We start from the raw sequence: 14,574 nt of genomic DNA, 5'->3' as shown, positions 1-14,574 counted from the left end.
GCACAGCGTGTTGAGTTCATTCCGTTTATTTATTGTCTTATTGTTATAAATAGTTAAAAAAGATCCCTCTATAATTCTTCGTTTAAATAAATTTTGTTCAAATTGTAGTATAGTCGGATTAGAAAAGTCCATATTGTGTATTAAAGTGTATATATGGTCTGCAAGAACAGTTTTGAATTGTTTGGGGTTTTTTGAATTGTTTTTATGTTGTTGTAACCGTTTATTGAGGTTCTGGCTAGTTTCTCCTATGTAAATTAAATTGCAGTCTAAACAATTTATTTGATAGACGAGATTTCTGAGTCGTTCGATATTAAATGGGGTTTTTGTTTTTGTAAAAATAGTGCTAGTAGTTGTACTAAAATTGGTTACAAGTCGAAGTCCAGATTTATAAAAAAGTTTTTTCCAAGGAACATACAATTCTTTAATGTATGGCAAACATATTACACCAGAATGAGTTTCTGAGTCAGGTAAATCGTTATGTACTGTGCAATTGTCCATTTTATTCAAAAGGTACGTTCGTCTGTTACTAGTTACGGAATTTATAAGTTTTAGGGGATAAGAGTTATCTGTTAAAATTTTTGTAATTAATTTGATGTTGTTGTCCCAAAATGTTTTGTCCGATAGAAGTATTGCGTGGTCCGTTAGATTTATTATAGTACCTATTTTCATTTTGAGTGGATGATAAGAAAAGTAATTAAGGTAGCGTCCGGAATTAGTTGGTTTTTGATACCAATTTGTTATTAGTTTGTTATCTGTAGTACGTATAAGTTTTATGTCTAAGAAACTTATCGAGTTCATTGTCTCCAATTCCACTGTAAATTTTAGTTTTTTATTGACGTTATTAAATTGATCAATTATCATAGTGACATCATCACTAGGGATACAAGTGATAATGTCATCTACATAACGGTAATAAAAAATATGTTTATTGTAATTTTTAAAAATTGTATTTTCAAGGAGTTGTAAGGATATTTCTGCTAGAGATGGACTTGCTGGGGACCCCATTGGCGCCCCAAAAATTTGATAATAGAAAGAGCCATTGAATTCAAAATAAGTGTTAGAGACAATGAACTTGACAGTTTCCCTGAACCAGTGTAAAGATAAAGAAGTCAACGGGGAAATTTCATTCCATCGGATTGTTATTGCGTCTAAAATAAGGTCTAGGGGTACATTAGTAAAAAGTGAGACTACGTCTAAGCTAATTAGTTTGTAGTTGTCTGGTATATAATTTATCTTGTGTTTTAAGTCAGTAACGAGTTCATAAGAATTTTTTATGTAGTGTGGTGATTGTTTTGTTATTGTAGTCAAAATGTTACTTATGTATTTTGAGAGTTTATATAGGGGAGTATTAATGTCGGAAACTATTGGTCTAAAAGGTAAATTATTTTTGTGGACTTTGGGAAGGCCATAAAGTCTGGGAAAATATGGGTGTAAATTTTTCAGGTCAGAAGTTATCTCTTTTGTTAGTTGTTTGTATGTTGTAAGTTTGTCTAAAAATTTATGGCACGTGCGGTTTATGTAGTCAGTTGGATCGTTATTGGTAATTTTGTAAGTATTAGTGTCAAGTAATAATTCAGATATTTTATTTATATAGTCTTGTTTATCTATGATAACAGTGATGTTGCCTTTATCCGCTTTAGTGACCACTATATCCGGATGATTTTTGAGAAATATTTTGCATGCTTTAAGGTCTCTAAGAATATTATCGTAAGTTGTATTTTTAGTATTAAAGGAATTAATATGTTGGATGAATTTTTTACAAAAAAGATTTCTCGTGTGAATTTTAGTTTTCGGATCTTTAATTTGTTGTAATCCATATTCTAAATTACTAAGCAATTTAATAAAGTTAAAATTACGACAAGTAGGTGGAACTGAAAAATTGGGTCCTAAAGCGAATATGTACAATAGTCTGTCTGGTATGTCGATAGAAGAATAATTTTTTAACCATTTATCAATAATATTTTTATCTAAAATTATTTTGTTTTTTTTTCTAATTTATTTTGTAATAGTTTATTAAATTTGTTAGTATACGAAAGTTTCAAACTATTGAACTGTTTGTTGTTTCTAATTGTTTCTAAATATAAAAAGTTTTCAAAAATATCAATTTCTACTGTGCGACACAACCAATTTGTGATTTTTTCAATCGTGTTTCTAAAATTACAAATATTTTTGATACACCTGTTAATTGTGAGTGTAATGTATTTTAAACTAACTTTTTGTAAACTATTGTATTGGGAATTATTACTAATGAATTGGAATTTTTTAATGTCTATTTCGTAAAATTTAGGAACAATTTTTTCTTTGCGACATCTTAATAAGAACACTTGTTTGTTGAAATTTATGATAAGTTTAGAATTGAGCTTAGAAATTTTTTTAAATTGTGAAAAAATGTAAAACCCGTAATTGTGCCTAATAAATTCAAAAAATGACAGGTTGTGATCTGCAAAATGATTTTGCTTTCCTTGTAATCTCCAATTGTTGTGCTGTAGAGTGACCATTTTCCTATTATAATGACGTAGTGGTTCCATGGATAATAATTGTGTAGTTGGAATTTTAGTATTTTATCTTGTATAAAGTACTGAGAGTAATGAATCCTTTTTTCAGCCCAGGAAAAATATTTTGTATGATTCTGAATTTGATGTTGACATATGTATTAACAAAGTCTAATAATCGGGCATAACATCAATAAAAAACATGAATTTCTTTCAAAAATTTATTTTAAATCCATACGTTTCGGCTATAATCCTAGCCTTCATTCAGTGGAAACTAAAAATAAAATTAAAAACTAAAACAATTGAATTGGAGTGAAAAGAAAAAAATAAAATAGTAATTAGTACTTACAATTAGTTGATCTTAGTGTTAAATTGGAAAATTTTAATAATCCATGGTATTAGGATATGGTAATGCACTACACTATGTATTATAAACATTAACTTGAAATTACACAATATTTTCACAAAATACTGATTTGAAAAAATCACAAATGAATAGTGTGTTATTCGTAGACTGGTTGAAGATGTAATGGAGAAAGTCATTTTTTAAAAAATATTTTTACCAAGATTCTGCACATGTGTGGAACGAATTGTAAAACCTTTGCGCGAACGCTTTTATTGTTTTGTAAGAAATTTGGAAATGTTATCTAAATAGAAGAGATTTGTGTCGCACAGCGTGTTGAGTTCATTCCGTTTATTTATTGTCTTATTGTTATAAATAGTTAAAAAAGATCCCTCTATAATTCTTCGTTTAAATAAATTTTGTTCAAATTGTAGTATAGTCGGATTAGAAAAGTCCATATTGTGTATTAAAGTGTATATATGGTCTGCAAGAACAGTTTTGAATTGTTTGGGGTTTTTTGAATTGTTTTTATGTTGTTGTAACCGTTTATTGAGGTTCTGGCTAGTTTCTCCTATGTAAATTAAATTGCAGTCTAAACAATTTATTTGATAGACGAGATTTCTGAGTCGTTCGATATTAAATGGGGTTTTTGTTTTTGTAAAAATAGTGCTAGTAGTTGTACTAAAATTGGTTACAAGTCGAAGTCCAGATTTATAAAAAAGTTTTTTCCAAGGAACATACAATTCTTTAATGTATGGCAAACATATTACACCAGAATGAGTTTCTGAGTCAGGTAAATCGTTATGTACTGTGCAATTGTCCATTTTATTCAAAAGGTACGTTCGTCTGTTACTAGTTACGGAATTTATAAGTTTTAGGGGATAAGAGTTATCTGTTAAAATTTTTGTAATTAATTTGATGTTGTTGTCCCAAAATGTTTTGTCCGATAGAAGTATTGCGTGGTCCGTTAGATTTATTATAGTACCTATTTTCATTTTGAGTGGATGATAAGAAAAGTAATTAAGGTAGCGTCCGGAATTAGTTGGTTTTTGATACCAATTTGTTATTAGTTTGTTATCTGTAGTACGTATAAGTTTTATGTCTAAGAAACTTATCGAGTTCATTGTCTCCAATTCCACTGTAAATTTTAGTTTTTTATTGACGTTATTAAATTGATCAATTATCATAGTGACATCATCACTAGGGATACAAGTGATAATGTCATCTACATAACGGTAATAAAAAATATGTTTATTGTAATTTTTAAAAATTGTATTTTCAAGGAGTTGTAAGGATATTTCTGCTAGAGATGGACTTGCTGGGGACCCCATTGGCGCCCCAAAAATTTGATAATAGAAAGAGCCATTGAATTCAAAATAAGTGTTAGAGACAATGAACTTGACAGTTTCCCTGAACCAGTGTAAAGATAAAGAAGTCAACGGGGAAATTTCATTCCATCGGATTGTTATTGCGTCTAAAATAAGGTCTAGGGGTACATTAGTAAAAAGTGAGACTACGTCTAAGCTAATTAGTTTGTAGTTGTCTGGTATATAATTTATCTTGTGTTTTAAGTCAGTAACGAGTTCATAAGAATTTTTTATGTAGTGTGGTGATTGTTTTGTTATTGTAGTCAAAATGTTACTTATGTATTTTGAGAGTTTATATAGGGGAGTATTAATGTCGGAAACTATTGGTCTAAAAGGTAAATTATTTTTGTGGACTTTGGGAAGGCCATAAAGTCTGGGAAAATATGGGTGTAAATTTTTCAGGTCAGAAGTTATCTCTTTTGTTAGTTGTTTGTATGTTGTAAGTTTGTCTAAAAATTTATGGCACGTGCGGTTTATGTAGTCAGTTGGATCGTTATTGGTAATTTTGTAAGTATTAGTGTCAAGTAATAATTCAGATATTTTATTTATATAGTCTTGTTTATCTATGATAACAGTGATGTTGCCTTTATCCGCTTTAGTGACCACTATATCCGGATGATTTTTGAGAAATATTTTGCATGCTTTAAGGTCTCTAAGAATATTATCGTAAGTTGTATTTTTAGTATTAAAGGAATTAATATGTTGGATGAATTTTTTACAAAAAAGATTTCTCGTGTGAATTTTAGTTTTCGGATCTTTAATTTGTTGTAATCCATATTCTAAATTACTAAGCAATTTAATAAAGTTAAAATTACGACAAGTAGGTGGAACTGAAAAATTGGGTCCTAAAGCGAATATGTACAATAGTCTGTCTGGTATGTCGATAGAAGAATAATTTTTTAACCATTTATCAATAATATTTTTATCTAAAATTATTTTGTTTTTTTTTCTAATTTATTTTGTAATAGTTTATTAAATTTGTTAGTATACGAAAGTTTCAAACTATTGAACTGTTTGTTGTTTCTAATTGTTTCTAAATATAAAAAGTTTTCAAAAATATCAATTTCTACTGTGCGACACAACCAATTTGTGATTTTTTCAATCGTGTTTCTAAAATTACAAATATTTTTGATACACCTGTTAATTGTGAGTGTAATGTATTTTAAACTAACTTTTTGTAAACTATTGTATTGGGAATTATTACTAATGAATTGGAATTTTTTAATGTCTATTTCGTAAAATTTAGGAACAATTTTTTCTTTGCGACATCTTAATAAGAACACTTGTTTGTTGAAATTTATGATAAGTTTAGAATTGAGCTTAGAAATTTTTTTAAATTGTGAAAAAATGTAAAACCCGTAATTGTGCCTAATAAATTCAAAAAATGACAGGTTGTGATCTGCAAAATGATTTTGCTTTCCTTGTAATCTCCAATTGTTGTGCTGTAGAGTGACCATTTTCCTATTATAATGACGTAGTGGTTCCATGGATAATAATTGTGTAGTTGGAATTTTAGTATTTTATCTTGTATAAAGTACTGAGAGTAATGAATCCTTTTTTCAGCCCAGGAAAAATATTTTGTATGATTCTGAATTTGATGTTGACATATGTATTAACAAAGTCTAATAATCGGGCATAACATCAATAAAAAACATGAATTTCTTTCAAAAATTTATTTTAAATCCATACGTTTCGGCTATAATCCTAGCCTTCATTCAGTGGAAACTAAAAATAAAATTAAAAACTAAAACAATTGAATTGGAGTGAAAAGAAAAAAATAAAATAGTAATTAGTACTTACAATTAGTTGATCTTAGTGTTAAATTGGAAAATTTTAATAATCCATGGTATTAGGATATGGTAATGCACTACACTATGTATTATAAACATTAACTTGAAATTACACAATATTTTCACAAAATACTGATTTGAAAAAATCACAAATGAATAGTGTGTTATTCGTAGACTGGTTGAAGATGTAATGGAGAAAGAAAAGAAATGAAATATGTGATATTCAGTTTTCAGGGCAATACAACAATTAAAAAATTTGTATGACTTTAAAACGTTTTTATTTTTTCCATACGTTTCGACACATTGTTTTGTGTCATCTTCAGTGGACTCTAGATTGAAAGAACAGATAGAAATTATTAAATAAAACTAATATATTTGAAGTGATATGGTATGAACTTACATGTAATTGAATTAATCCTAATTATTTCATATTATAAATGTTCACAATGCACAATACTAATTATTTCATATTATAAATGTTTACAATGCACTAAAAAACCAATCCTTGTCATTTTAAGTTGAACAATATATAAATTTTTGACTGAGTTTTTTATGAATTTGTAAAGTACATCACGCCGTACATTTCTGTGCTCCGATGCGCGGGTGACGACTGAATGTACGTCAATGTGCGAACCACATGTTGAGGGCTAAGGTACAAAGCAAACAAACTGACCAAAGAATTTAAGATTTGACAACGCGAGAGGGTACATATAGTGAAATATAAAAACATGACAATTGTGAGGGTGGACATAATTGGTAAAATTGAGATAAAAATTAAAAGAAAAAGAAAAGGAAAATTGGCATTAAAATTAAAATAATTAAACGTCGATCATGATAGGTAACTATTTTAAAGGTATGAATTTCGAGACATTGTTTAAGACTACTTGGTAATTCTCGCACAGTGAGGAAGTGTCCAATCTTTTGTTTAAACTATTTTTATAAAGATGTATTAGACATGATTCTGAAAAGCGTCTCTGCGATGTATTCGACTCGTGATATAAAATTGTGGCAACATCAAAATTGAAAAAATGATTGAAATTTTGTATGTGGTCAGTTATCATTGTTTGATTTTGATTTTTATTTTTGGAGTTGTTATAGTGTTATCTGAGACGTTTTTTTAAATGTTGTCCAGTTTCGCCAATATAAGTGGCTTCACAATTTGTACAGTCAATTTTATACACGATGTTAGAAATAAGATCTAAACTTGTCGGTGATTTTAAGTTCGAAAATAAAAAGTTAAGAGTCTGATCAATATTGCAAACTAAACGCAAATCCGCGAATTCAAATAGTTTTTTCCAAATAGGAAAGAGATTTTTAATGTAAGGGAGACAAATAGTGCCAACAAACTTATTTTCTTCTTTTTTCTGGGACTCGAGGGAAGGAAGATTATGTTTTGTGTTAAGGACGGAAAGTCTGTTGTTAATTACTGATTTTATAAGGTGTGGAGGATAGCAATTATTTAATAGGGTTCTGTGGATTAGAGATAGGTTAAAAGGCCAAATTTTTTTATCTGACAAGAGAATAGCATGATCAACTAAATTGATAATGGTACCGATTTTCATGTTAGTGGGATGATAAGAATGGAAATTGAGATACCTGCCAGACCACGTTGGTTTCTGGTACCAGTTAGTAATAATTTTATTATCTGGAGTTTTTATGATATTTACATCTAAAAAGCTAATTGACCTATTGTGTTCTTTTTCGAAGGTAAAGGTTAGGTGTTTATTAAAGGAGTTAAAATTTTTTAATAAAGAATCAAAGTTATTTTTAGGAATGCAAGTAATTATATCATCAACATATCTGTAGTAAAAGAAAAATTCAACATTAGATAGTTTAAAAACGTTTTTTTCGAGATGTTGTAAAGAGAGTTCAGCAAGAGCAGGTGAGATAGGCGATCCCATGGGGGTACCAAAAATTTGTGTATAAAATTGTGAATTGAATTTAAAATAAGTATTCGCGACTATGAATTTAATGGACTCTCAAAACCAATGGAGGGAAAGGGTAGTGTGGCAAGAAATCTCATCCCTTCTATCTGTGATTGACTCTAAAATTAGTTCTAGTGGGACATTTGTGAAAAGAGAAACTACGTCTAGGCTTATTAAGAGGGAGTTGTTGGGCAATTGTGTATTACGTATTTTGTTGACAAATTCGAAGGAATTTTTAATAAAGAAAGGAGAATTAACAGTAACTATGGAGAGGGGTTTGCTCAGAAATTTGGAAAATTTATTTAGTGGTGAATTCAAATCTGCAACTATAGGTCTAAAAGGTACATTGGTTTTGTGGATTTTTGGGAGACCATATAATTTTGGGTTGTTAGGATGTAGGTTTTTTAACGACAAGGACAAGTCTTGTGGGATTTGTTTAGTAGAAACTAAATTATTAATGAATTTGTGGAACGTGCGGTTGATTCGATCTGTAGGATCGCTATTGATAGGACTGTAAACGTTAGTGTCATTAACTAGACTAGTGATTTGTTCTAAGTAGTTAGTTTTGTCGAGAATTACTGTGACATTTCCTTTATCTGCTCTGGTTACTAAAATATTCGGATTATCTTTGAGAAAGTTTTTACAAAGTTTTATGTCTCTTAAAATATCTTTATAATCAACAATTTTTTTGGAGTTAAAGGACTTGATATAGGAGAGAAAATTTTTGCAGAAATGGGAACGAATGTTAGATTTTACTTCAGGATTTTTGATATTATGAAGGCCAGCTTCTAGTCTGCTTAAAACTTTAATAAAATTTAAATTGTAACAATTATTGGGGATAGCAAAGTTGGGACCTAGTGCAAAAATGTAAAGTAATCTATCTGGAATTGTGACGCTGGAAAGATTTTTTAGCCATTTGTTAATTAGTGTACTATTTAAAACTATTTTTGAACGGTTGCGTTTAGCCTGCAATAATTTATCGAATTTAATTTTATAAGAATTTTTTAATTTATTGAAAAATTTGTTGTTACGAGTCGATTCGTATTCAGAAAAGCTTTGCAGAATCTCCGCTTCGACAGTATGAGTGAGCCAAGCGTACGTTTTATCAATAGCTAGTTTCAAATTATTGACATTGCAGACACAATTCTTGATTTCAATGGATAACATATGGAGGCTTAATGATGAAAATTTGTTTTTTAGCGAACTATGTAAGTGCGAAAATTTGTCTGTATTGAATTGATAGAACTTAGGAATTATACTTTCTTTTCTGCATCTTATTAAGAAAATCTGTTTGTTAATGTTAGTTATTAATTTCGTATTCAGTTTGGTAATGTGTTTTAATTGTGAAAAAATGTAAAAACCGTAATGCTTTTTGATAAACGAGTAAAACGAATTATTTAGGGGGTAATTGTTTTGAGAATAATCAGTTCGTTTGAAGAACGCGCGGTTGAAAGTCGTTTGATTCATGATGTAAATAAATAAAAGAAACGGTAAATTAAAGTAAAAGTAAAAATGTAAAAAGGAAAACTAAATAAGGGAATTTAAAATGACAAGAATAGTGTACAAAATTATTATGAGAGTTATTACAATTTACTAAGAAACTTAGCTAAATATATAAAAAAAAGAATTATTATACATGTAATACAACAAAAATAATTAAATAGAACATTGGTAATTAAACTAAAATTAATATTAATAAAATCTTGATGGAGTGCGTAGTAATGAGTTGGAGCGTGGTTGCTCCGATGCGCGGGTGACGACTGAATGTACGTCGCACAGAAATGTACGGCGTGATGTACTTTACAAATTCATAAAAAACTCAGTCAAAAATTTATATATTGTTCAACTTGAAATGACAAGGATTGGTTTTTTAGTGCATTGTAAACATTTATAATATGAAATAATTAGGATTGTGCATTGTGAACATTTATAATATGAAATAATTAGGATTAATTCAATTACATGTAAGTTCATACCATATCACTTCTTATATATTAGTTTTATTTAATAATTTCTATCTGTTCTTTCAATCTAGAGTCCACTAAAGATGACACAAAACAATGTGTCGAAACGTATGGAAAAAATAAAAACGTTTTAAAGTCATACAAATTTTTTAATTGATGTATTGCCCTGAAAACTGAATATCATATATATATATATATATATATATATATATATATATATATATATATATATATATATTTCACTTAATATATTTTTTACCGCTTATAAATTCTTTTCAGTCTCATTGCAGCAAGATGACATTCATGTAGATATTTATTTATTGCATTTTATTATCATTTCTAATTGCATTTCTGAATATATTATAATTTACTGATGGTGATTGTATTCTATTCCATTATATTATCATTAAAACCTTTCATATATTATAATTTATTAATCACTGATGATTGTAATTTATTAATACACCACTTTTACTTATTGTAGTAACAAATTAAAATTCAATACAAGTTGTTATGACAAGTTATGTGTGTTTTGTATTTAAACCTGTAGTCATGTGTGTTTTTTCTATATTTATTGATTTGATTTGATTCCAGCATATATCATAATATATACTCTTGATTGAAATATTCTTATTATTACTATAATATCTTTTTAATTTATAATTATATTTTCACAAATTTTAATACAATTGCGATGCAAAATTAAAATTCTAACAAATTATTTTTAATTTTTTTTTTTTTTATTGATAGTACAATATTCTTAAAGTACAAATATTTTTATTTCAAATTTTAGCGCTTCAATATGAATGGCGATTGAAGCGCCATTGCGGTATAGCGGCCGTAGCAATAACTAATTTTTTTGAACCTAAATATCGCGAGAATGAAACGTCAATATTATTATATTGTCTAGGGTCGGAACGCAACGAGATGCTGATCGCCGTGCGATTTGCGTTCGGAAAACTCCGTGGGCCATCGTTATTAGCGGCAAACGATTTACGCCCAGAGAGACAGATAAGCCGCCGTGTTTGCCTATGTGACAGAAAGAGTCAGGTGTCGTACCTGATTGATACGGGGTCCGACGTTTCAGCGTTTCCGCGCTCATTATTATGCAAACCAAATAGGAAGAGGATTGCATACCAGCTAGCCGCAGCAAATAACACGACGATTGCAACCTATGGTACGGTGGTTGACCTTGGGCTACGTCGCGACCTGTCATGGAACTTCATTATAGCAGACGTTACGCAACCAATAATTGGTGTAGGTTTTCTCTCTTACTACAGTTTGATTGCGGATGTGAAAAATCGTCAAATAACGGATGCTATGACAGGAACGGCGCAGGCGGATATTGCAGCGGAATCAATAGCGACTATAAAGGTGGTAACGGGTTCAACGGCGTACCATAAGTTGCTTGAAAAGTTTCCTGGTTTAACACGACCAGACGGCGCTGTTAGGTTACGCAAGCACGCGACGCAGCACCATATACAAACTAGTCCTGGACCGTCGGTGGTTCAAAAACCGCAGAGATTAGCTCCGGACAGACTCCTTGCTGCTAGAAAGGAGCTAGAAGCTATGCTGAAATTAGAAACGGCTCGTCCATCGAAAAGTTGTTGGGCTGCCCCGCTACACATGGTTCCAAAAGGGTGTGATGAGTGGCGTCCATGTGGCGATTATAGAGGTTTGAATGCGCGAACGAAGCCCGATAAATATCCGGTACGTCATATTCATGATTTCGCCCAAGCCTTGGACGAGAAAACTATATTCTCGACGATAGACTTGGTGAAAGCGTTTAACCAAATTCCGGTGGCGGAAGAAGATATTGTGAAAACCGCTATTACAACGCCGTTTGGACTATATGAATTTCCGTACATGACGTTTGGATTGCGTAACGCCGCGCAAACATTCCAGAGATTTATCGATGAGGTGTTGCAAGGGTTAGATTTTAGTTACGCCTACATCGATGATATTATTGTAGCTTCGTCGTCCGAGAAAGAACATATGCGCACCTAGAGATACTGTTTGGTAAACTTCTGGAATTTGGAGTGGTAATAAATCCAGCTAAATGTGTGTTCGGCCAAACAAGTGTAAAGTTTTTGGGATATGAGGTTTCGGCTGAGGGTACTCGCCCTTTGCCAGAGAAGGTAGAAGCTATTAGGACATTCACAAAGCCAGCGACAATGCAAGAGCTGAGGCGGTTTTTGGGCAAGCTAAACTTGTATAGGAGGTTCATACCAAATGCCGCTCAAATTCAAGCACCGTTAAATGAGTTTCTGCGTGGAGATCCGAAGAGCAAAACTCCGGTAGAGTGGACAGCGCATACGTCAGCTGCTTTTGAGGCGTGTAAGGAGAGTCTGGCTCAAGCACGCCTACTATCCCACCCACACGCTAATGCTAAACCCTTGGCATTCTTTTCGCAAAAACTGAGCACAACGGAACGAAAATACGCAACTTACGATCGTGAACTACTTGCAGTGTATGAAGCGGTGAAATACTTTCGTCACATGGTTGAGGCAAGAACTTTTACAATTTTTACTGACCATAAACCAATAGTGTTCGCGTTTGTCAAGAAGGATAGTCAGTCGTCGTCAATTCCGATATTTGGACTTTATCGCCCAATTTTCGACCGATATCCGTCATATGTCAGGAGAGAAAAATGTTGTCGCCTACGCATTATCGCGGGAGGAGTCTCTAAGAAGTGCCGGAACAGATATGAAGTTATTAGCAGCAGAGCAGAGATTAGATGAAGAAGTAGCTAAGTTGCGCACCGAAAACAACACGTCACTCAAACTGAAACTTATTCGATTTGAGGACCAAGACGTGTCAGTTTTGTGCGACATCTCTACGAGAACAGCTAGACCGTATATTCCAACAAAGTTACGGCGGGCGGTGTTTGATAGCTTACACGGATTGTCACACCCTGGTATGAATGCTACGACCAAACTAGTTACAGAGAGATATGTGTGGCCGTACATCAAACGGGATTGCCGCGAGTGGGCTGGATGTTGCGTCGCATGTCAGCGGACAAAAGTCTGTAGGCACGTGCAGGCGCCAACGGGACAATTTGAACTTTCATCGAGTAGATTTGAGTGCATATTGATATAGTGATAATACCATTGTCAGAAGGATATCGGTATTGCCTGACATGCGTCGACAGATTTTTTAGATGGCCGGAAGCAATTCCAATTAGAAATCAAGAAGCCTCCACCGTAGCGCGAGCCTTCTATTCTAATTGGATTGCAAGATTTGGTATACCGCTGCGGCTAACGTCAGACCACGGAAGGCAGCTTGAGTCACGGATATTCAGTCAACTAAATCAGCTGCTTGGAACGAGTCATTACAAGACTACGGCATACCATCCCAAAGCCAATGGGATGGTTGAAAGATTCCACCGCTAGCTCAAAGCAGCTATTAGATGCCATAGCAGTAAAAGATGGACAGAAATATTACCGACGGTTATGTTAGGAATTTGTGCAGCATGGAAAGGGGATCTACAAGCAACTGTTGCGGAAATGGTATATGGCGAAGCCTTGCGATTGCCTGGACCAATGCTACACGTAACACCGACGAGTTATTACGGCGAAAGGAACTTTATGAATGACCTGCGTAACCACATGCAAAAGATATGCCCCACCAATGGAACGCGACATGGCCAGAAGATAACGTTTGTCTTGAAGATAACGTTAAGATTTAATGACTGCGGAGAGCGTTTTCATTCGATGGCCCAAAGAGACTTCTGCAGAATCCATATGAGGGTCCTTTTGAGGTGAAACCCAGATCTGCAGAGACTTTTGTGGTGTGTATGCATGGCAAAAATGTCACCATATCTATCGACCGTATGAAACCAGCATGCACACTAGCGCCAGAAGAAAATGCTGAATCCGTTCCGTCGCAGTCTAATGAGATTCCGCAAACAATCCGGCTGGAATCTGATAACAACAGCAGATCTCAGCCGTTGAGCCCGACAGAGCCTGAGCCAATTGCACAACCAAACTCTTCAACGAGACGAGGACGCCGAGTTCGGTTTCCGGATTTTTCGCAGGCCGGATTTTTGTGAACTTCGTCACTAGAGGGGGAGTACTGTAAGCGTATGGCAACGTCGCTATGTTAAGGGTCGTGCCGGATGGTGCGTACGGATGGTAGAACAGGCAGTCATGAACATGAAAAAAATATAACTGAAAACCTTGTAACTATCAGAAACCTAATCATATATTGTAATAATAATAACAAATGAAAGTGCTGCCTTAATAAATATAGATTTTCAAAAGGCCTTTGATATGTTATCGCATGAATATTCATTTAAAGTTTTAGAGAAAATTTCAGTACCAGAAAAATTTAACAAATGTATAAAAACTTATATAAGAATGCATCGTCAAAAATATTAATAAATGATTATTTATCTAATGAAATCAAAATTGGTAGGTCAGTAAGACAAGGATGTCCTCTCTCGATGATTTTGTTTGTGATCGCCTTAGATCCATTGCTTGTGGATTTATCGAGGGAATTAAAAGGATTACAAATAATGCAAAAAAAGATTAAAGTTTTAGCACACGCAGACGACGTATCCATATTAGTTAAAAATAATGAAGAAGAATTAATAGCAATAAATATAATTGAAAAATTTTGCAGTATTTCGGGTTCCATGATTAATAAACAAAAATCAACTTTCCGTTTAATTGGTAACAAAAGAGACAGAGAA

The 14,574-nt window shown here is 32.4% G+C and overlaps 1 protein-coding gene across 1 annotated transcript; it reads left to right on the top strand.

Annotated features, from left to right (window-relative positions):
* Positions 1-13,333: 13,333 nt before the first annotated feature.
* LOC113381831 lies at positions 13,334-13,932 on the top strand. The gene is made up of 2 exons (XM_026620500.1): positions 13,334-13,539; positions 13,581-13,932. The coding sequence occupies exons 1-2, from the start codon at positions 13,334-13,336 to the stop codon at positions 13,930-13,932; spliced, it is 558 nt and encodes a 185-aa protein (XP_026476285.1).
* The last annotated feature ends 642 nt before the right edge of the window (positions 13,933-14,574 follow it).

Source organism: Ctenocephalides felis, unplaced genomic scaffold, assembly GCF_003426905.1.
Source record: "Ctenocephalides felis isolate EL2017-DRISC unplaced genomic scaffold, ASM342690v1 CF-g0.4_SCAFFOLD_03093, whole genome shotgun sequence".
In the NCBI taxonomy this organism is placed as follows: domain Eukaryota; kingdom Metazoa; phylum Arthropoda; class Insecta; order Siphonaptera; family Pulicidae; genus Ctenocephalides; species Ctenocephalides felis.
Note: the sequence above shows the minus strand (reverse complement) of the source record. Positions and strands in the feature narration are given on the sequence as shown.